General features: G+C 55.4%; 1 protein-coding gene across 1 annotated transcript; it reads right to left on the bottom strand.

The window, feature by feature from the left end:
• Positions 1–582: 582 nt before the first annotated feature.
• PHACADRAFT_206297 (uncharacterized protein) lies at positions 583–5,648 on the bottom strand (the record flags this gene model as incomplete). The annotated part of the gene is made up of 9 exons (XM_007392582.1): positions 5,361–5,648; positions 5,171–5,310; positions 4,984–5,122; positions 4,884–4,919; positions 4,752–4,826; positions 4,675–4,696; positions 3,384–4,619; positions 3,035–3,315; positions 583–2,982 (listed from the first exon to the last, which is right to left on the bottom strand). The coding sequence occupies exons 1-9, from the start codon at positions 5,523–5,525 to the stop codon at positions 583–585; spliced, it is 4,494 nt and encodes a 1,497-aa protein (XP_007392644.1). The 5' UTR covers positions 5,526–5,648.
• Positions 5,649–6,971: the final 1,323 nt, after the last annotated feature.

Genomic DNA, 6,971 nt, shown 5'->3' with positions numbered 1-6,971 from the left:
CTACCTTGCGCACTCGACGACCCCGAAGAAGACGAGAAGAATGCCGACAGGCCTGGCCGGCGCGACGCAAGCACAACGAGCACAACGAGCACGCCAGAGGGTTTCGCGGTGCCGCACAGTCTGCTGCGAACGCCGATTCGTGCCACAGCCGGCGCGGCTCAGAGAAGACATCGCATGGCAGCGCGACCAGTTTCTCGCTTCCCGCGATCGTGCGTCGCACCACACTGGCGACGACGAAGTTGAACGCCATCGGCGAGGGCGAGACCAAGCGCCGGTCGCTCTCGCTCGAGAGCCGCAAGACCAACGGCGTCGAGTTCGCGTGGGGCATCGCTTCGTGACTTTTTCCTTGGCTATCGTCGTCCGCCGGTAGGCCTTGCTGTGTGACGACTCACACTTGGCGGGCGTCCTTGCACTGCGATTTTCACCGTAGATGAGGTGGACCAATGTCACAGTATTTATGTAGTGCCACTTGCACGTATGACATACATCTATGATACATTTGCTTTAGAGACACCATATCCCTGTACTACTGGAACTATGCTCCATCTATGCACGAAGGCGTACAGCATCCTGAATACACTATTACGTATGATTACTGTGCAATTTGCCCAGGTACCTATTCAATTCTGAGAAATTCAGTCTGTACCCGCTCTTGAACACTACATTGTGCCCACAGTATCCCACGATGCCCCCGCGTTGCCAGCCTAGCGGAACCCAACACAACCGGGTCCGCCGAGACGGCGTCAAAGAGAATATCCAATCGTCCTCGATGTAGTATATAGGCCAGGTGCGACGCGGAAGCCATGGGAGAGGGGTCGTCACTTGCGCATCCGCATCGACAGGGGCCCACAGCTGGACAAGTCGGTTGTTGTCGTCGACCAGGACTCCGGAGCCGTCGGGGGACAGGTGCAGGGTGCGGTACCAGGTATGTGGGTCGAGGACGAGGAGACAGGCTCCTGATTCAGCGTCCCAGAGTCGCATGGTGTTGAACGACTGGGAGGAAATGATGACGTCCCCGGCGGGAGCAAAGGCAACCGACCACGCCGGGTAGGCGTGCCCCTCCAGCTCCTGAGTCAGTCTCCCTCCGTCTGCATTCCACACCAGAACGAGATTGTCATAGCCTCCGGACGCGACACGTTCTCCGCTGGGAGAGAAGGCGACGGAGACAACCCGGTACTTATGGCCCCTACATATCGCCAGAGATGCTCCGGTGGCAGCATCCCAAATGATGACAGTCGTATCGTCGGAGCCCGTTGCAATACGTCTGCCGTCCAGCGAGAAGGCGACGGAGCTGACACTATCCGTATGTCCGACAAACTCGCGAATGAGCTTGCCTGTCACAACGTCCCAGAGACAAGCGGAATGATGGTCTCCGGTTGTGGATAAATTCGGCATAAGCAGGTAGCGGCTGTCTTGCGAGAACATTAGCGTCGACGACTGGCAGCCGAAGCAGTGAGGCATGTAGCCCAAGACATCGCTCCACATGAAGGTGTACTCGAAAGGAGAGGACCGGCGCGCAACGTCCAGCTTGCCTTCAAGCTGGAGACGTGGTGACCCAGAAGCAGCGTCCCAGAGAGCCACCGAACTATGATATCTCGATGACGCGGTAAGGATCGTAGCATCGTCTGGTGAGAACGCTATGTGGTGCACGTTGAGATGTTCTAGTAAGGGTATGGGCAGTGGCTTGTATGCGTGGCCCCACGAATCCGTCTTCGCCACCTCGATACTAGTACTGGACTCGTCGGTGGAAACCAGCAGTGCACGCTTCGCGTTGTGGGAGAAAGTGACTGAGGAGTGGCCCATTGATCTCTCGCTGGACAGGTTGGATGGGCTTCTGGTATGCTCGGGTTGCGTCACGTCCCACAGCCGGACAGTGCCGTCCATCGAACCAGACATGATGCGAGTCCCGTCTTGGTTATAGGCGACACTCGTGACATCCTCGGTGTGACCGGAGAATGCTTGTCGAACCTCGCCGCGAGCAAAGTCCCAGACGAGGACAGTGTTATCCGCTGCACAGACGAGCATGTCTCCTGTTGAAAGAAAGCTGGGCTTGCTGGTCTCCTTGAATGACTGGCCTGATGGCCGGAGGTCGCGGAGGTGCTTCGCGGTCTCGACATCCCAGACCGACAACTTCCCCGACTTGTTGCCAAAGATGTACGATGCGATCAAAATCTGGGAGCTGTCTGGCGTGAAGGTAGCAGCATCAAAAGGGAAGCATTCGCCTTTGGGAGTTGCCACGACACGATGAGTGTATGCCGGCGCTTCCAGGCTCCACAGACAGACTTGAAAGAGCGAGCCTGACGCCATCCAACGGCCGTCCCGGGACACCGCAATGGATTTGACCTCGTGATTGTGCACGGTCAGAGTCGCCAAACAGGCACCTGTCTCCGTGTCCCAGATCTTGATAGAATGATCATCGGAGCCAGACACGATACGGCCGCCGTCGGGTGTGAAGACTGCGCAGCGGACCCAGCCCATGTGCCCTTCCAGGGTGCGGACGAGCACGCCGGACACTGCGTCCCAAATCTTGACCGTTCTGTCTGCGGCAGCAGAAGCTATGCGAGCGCCGTCCGAAGAGTACTTGACAGACCAAACCCGGTGAGAATGACCGGAGAGGACCGACAGCAGGGCGCATGTCAGTGCGTCCCAAATGCGTATCTTACCGTCATCTCCTGATGAGGCAACTGTCCTGCCATCAAGTGGAAAGTCCACAGCCCAGACATAACTGCCTTCATGTGCAGTGACTGTGCCCAAGCAAGCGTTCCACATGCCTGGCACACTGCCAAAAGCCTTGATAGAGCTCTCCGGGAGACATTCGTGCACATACGTCCGTGAAAGCACGGTCTTCGTCGGGATGAATGATACAATCGAGTAGTATAGTTGTAGTGCCGAGCTGCTGATGGCAGGGAAGTAGCCGACAACCAGTCGTTCGCAGTCATTGAGCAGAACAATGATGTCTCTCGCTCGATCATCGTCAAAATCCTGCTCAGAATATTAGATGCACGAGCTATACTCGAGAGTAAAGGGCGCTCACCCTGAGCTTTCGCTGGGCCTCATTGATCCCGGAGACGACATCCCTTAATATCCCGAGAAGGCTACAGGCCTCGATCCAATGTAGCAGTTGCCTTTGAACAAGTGCAAAGAGTTCGTCCAGGATCTCATCCGACAGCTCGCAGTTCAGTAGATGAGTGCACCAGTGCCGACATGCATATCGCAGGTGTGCCGGGATCGCACTCTCTATCCGGCTCAGCAGGCCGGGAACCTCGACATTGAGCAGCGAAGGGTCTCGGATGCCGCAGATGTCTCGCTTCAGCCCTTTCAGTGCGTCAAGGCACCTATGTAGCAGCAGCGTGTCTGCCGCTGCGAGTTGACAACAAATGAACGGCTCGTGCAGCGGCTCGGGTCAAGCAGGAACTCGGGGAATGTCGGATGAATGACGCAGATGTTCGCCGCAGACTCTTGAGCGGCCGGTACGACGAGGACGGAGTGAAGGCCGACGAGGGAGCTGTACACAGTGTCAGTGGGGAGTCCAAGTAGATGCGACAGGCCGGACGGGGGAAGGGGGTCCTTGATGACGGCGATCGAGCCAAGGACAGCCTTGAGTCGACCCAGCAGGCTCGTCGACATGTTGGGAGAGGCGGCATCGAGCACCTGCAAGTATAGCTTATCGAGCAGCCGGTGGAAGCCATGCGAACCTGCAGCAGACGTGAGAATCTTCATTTGTCCAATTGGATCGTTATAGTTCGGGTCCCCAATGAACTTGATGGCCGTCGCAGCAAAGATGAACAGGCCGTTGGCCATCCGACTGAGTACCTCGATATCGGCCTCGTTGGGCCAGGACTCCGCCAAGTTGAAAAACAGTCTGAGCTCCGACAGGGATACCGTGAAGTACTTCTTGATGTCCGTGGTGACACACTCTAGTGCGACTTCATGGAGGAGGAGGCGGCCAGACGCGTTGCGGTAGCCGGGAGCATCGAATCTGGCGGCGATATGCCGTTCAGGCCGGCTGGTGACGAAGAATCGGAGAGGGGAGAGATCCTCTGCATGATTCAGCAGAGTCGATAGCACTGCGGACGTGACCTGGGGGTCTCGACACTCGTCGAGTGCGTCGATTACTATGACACATGGAGGGAAGCCTTCACGGAGGTGCGCCAGGGGCTGTACTATCAGCTCCTCGAATTGACGGGGGACTCCAGAGTACGCTAGTTGAGGGTCCTTCTTGAGTATCTCCGCCACTTGGTCCTTGTAAGGTTCGTAGAACAATCCGAGTTGGTAAGCGATTGTCGTGAATATCAGCGACGCGTTGCTGCAATCGGAATCCGATCGGGAACAGAAGAAGTTGGCTCCCAAGGTACGATTGGCACGGCAACGTTGTGCGACGGAGCATGCTATCGTTGTCTTGCCGGACCCGGGCAGCCCGTTGAGCCACAGGACGTTGGGTTGGTCGCCGGCAGCCTGAGGATCTTCGGCAGGTTCGGCCGCTTCACCAGGCATAGACTGACCGGCTGCCCAATTGAAGATGGTTTCCAACATATCGGTACGCGTCCCATCGAGGCAAACCTTGCGCTCGGGGTGGCTGTCGAATTGCGCCCGGACCACATAAGGCGGCACGGAGCCTCCTAGATGCAGGGGATTAGAACAAAGACTCCGCCGTAAGATATGCCTCAAGCGCACCTTCAAAATGCATTTGCAAACGCTGGATAGGATCTTCCGTTAGGCCGTGGTCTGTACACTCGCTGAAGAATACTTACTTGATTATCACTCCGCAGAGCGTCAAACATCATCTCTGCATACTGCGAGCTTTGCTCGTTGATGCGGGCTTGATGCTTTTTTGGTCTGATGTCAAAATCTGCGTGGGCAAATGGAAAAGGTTTGCTACATACATCCAGCGCAAATTCGATCGCGAGCATGCCCTCGACCTATGATTCAAGGCCGCATGTCAACAAGAGGGGCGCATCTCCAAAGGTACTAGACAATGCTTACTATAAAACTCTGAATCGACCACAATATCTTTTTCACCAGACTAGCAACCTTTCCTGCTTCCTCTTCACTTTCTATCACTCTCAGGAACTTTTTCCGGGACTTGATGTTCTGAGCCTCGTTGTCGATCGACTTCCAGGACCTGTGCGACGTTAGTAACTTGATCCTGAGTCACTAACAGCAAACTCACTCCAGTAATCGTTTGACTCTGTCCCCCATCGGAGCAGGCATAATCCCACCGTGGAGTTCCGTGCTCCGTTTCACCATTGCCGTCAATTCTCCGATCTGCGTAGCCAGTGTATTGATACTTTCGGTGTTCGCATTTGATTTCTAGTTCTGATATCAGAAGCTTCATCGAGCAGACGGTACGTAGCGCATACCTGGATCATCGCCAACACGGCCGACAGGATGCTCACACCTATCTGCAACCCCGGTACTCCAAGACTACCGGCGGTATCCTTGAAAATACCAAGAGCTTGCTTGAGATGTCCGACTGCAGCATCAGGGACCTTGCCACTCCGTAACTTCTGTTTAAGACGGCGCATGGCTGCTGGCTGCTGGCGGAGTGGTTCAATCAAGGGGCCGTATCACCGCCTCATGCCCAAATCATGCGAAGAACTATGTCACGGGCCAGAGAAGTTGTGTTCGGCGGGCGCCGATTGGCTACCACGACGGGCGCTGAGCGTGAATGTGCCTGCATTCGGGCAGGCGCGGGTCGTTGAGGCCGCGAATGGCAGGGCAGACAGCTGATGTGTTGTGTCAATGCAAATACCGACGATACACAAGAGAAGAAATACAAGCATCGCTTTGTACGTGAGCTTGAGCGAGGAATCGCATTGGTTGGGACACAGATCAATGATTCGAGCTGCGCGCGATGCTGCGACGCTTTACGCCTAGGTCTTATCGGCCGAAGGATGTGCAGAGAGTTTGACATTAATTGTACCTAGAAAATATCTGAGTTTACACGGTCAATAGGACCGTTCTTCGTTCAGTCCTAGGCTCGATACCAGCCACCCTGGCCATAATAACGGCCAGGTTCCAGCGTACCGACCACCCATATACCCTCGGTACGCGCCCCACCAACTACCGAGTAGGCTGGCCACGAGTCTAGTTCAGTCCCGAGCTGGTCCCGAACTAGTCCCGAGCCGCTTTCCAAAAGAGCACATGCGCGGATGGCTTCTGCTTCATCATGAGCGAATACGACTGAATGTGCAGAAAATCAGGGACATGGAATCACCTAATTCACAACGTATATGGGAGATTTATGTATCCCAAAGCTCGAAATGCGACGTAGCTGGAAAAGTGGAAGGACCGTCGCCGAGGGTCGCACATGCCGGAACGGTAAGTGCTATGGCACCGAGACCCCTTACCACTACGTCAGTTGGTTGAATGGCATCTAAACGCCATGCAGAGGCGAATACATGAAAGAACAAGTTCGAGCCGGTAGGCCTGCACAGAGCATTAACTCCATCAGACCACGAAATAAAAATACAGCAAATCAAGTTGGATATTACTGTGATAATAGCCCTTGGGATCATAAGGTAAGACACAAAGCGTGGTCAAAAGCACGAGACGAAGCACGGTCCGCGTTGAGAGAGCTACTACCATCGTATATGACTGATGTAGTAGCCGCTGTCTTGTCATACGCAGCACGACAGAGTTGTTGCGCAACTGTACGATGATGTCAGTTTCCCACACAATGTACAAATGACCCCAGACGTACGCTGTGGCCGGCGAGCACCCAAGCTCGCTCATCCGCTAGCCCGTTTGCCGTCTACACTGATGTTTCTGTTCGCGCATAAACACCAAGCCACTTCCCATCGCAATGAGCTCCCAGGCGTCCACCCTGCGAGATGCAGACCTTCAACTCTCCGGCCCGCCTGATCGTCGGTAGGCACTGGCACCGGTATACTTGTCCTGCGACTGCGCTTGCAAAACCAAAGAACTCGGGATGTAGTCGGTTGCGCGGAAGTCGGCGGGCCAGGCGCACA

Source organism: Phanerochaete carnosa (genome assembly GCF_000300595.1).
Source record: "Phanerochaete carnosa HHB-10118-sp unplaced genomic scaffold PHACAscaffold_2, whole genome shotgun sequence".
NCBI classification, from domain to species: Eukaryota; Fungi; Basidiomycota; class Agaricomycetes; order Polyporales; family Phanerochaetaceae; genus Phanerochaete; species Phanerochaete carnosa.
The sequence above is the reverse complement of the archived record's forward strand: the minus strand, read 5'-3'. Positions and strand labels throughout refer to the sequence as shown.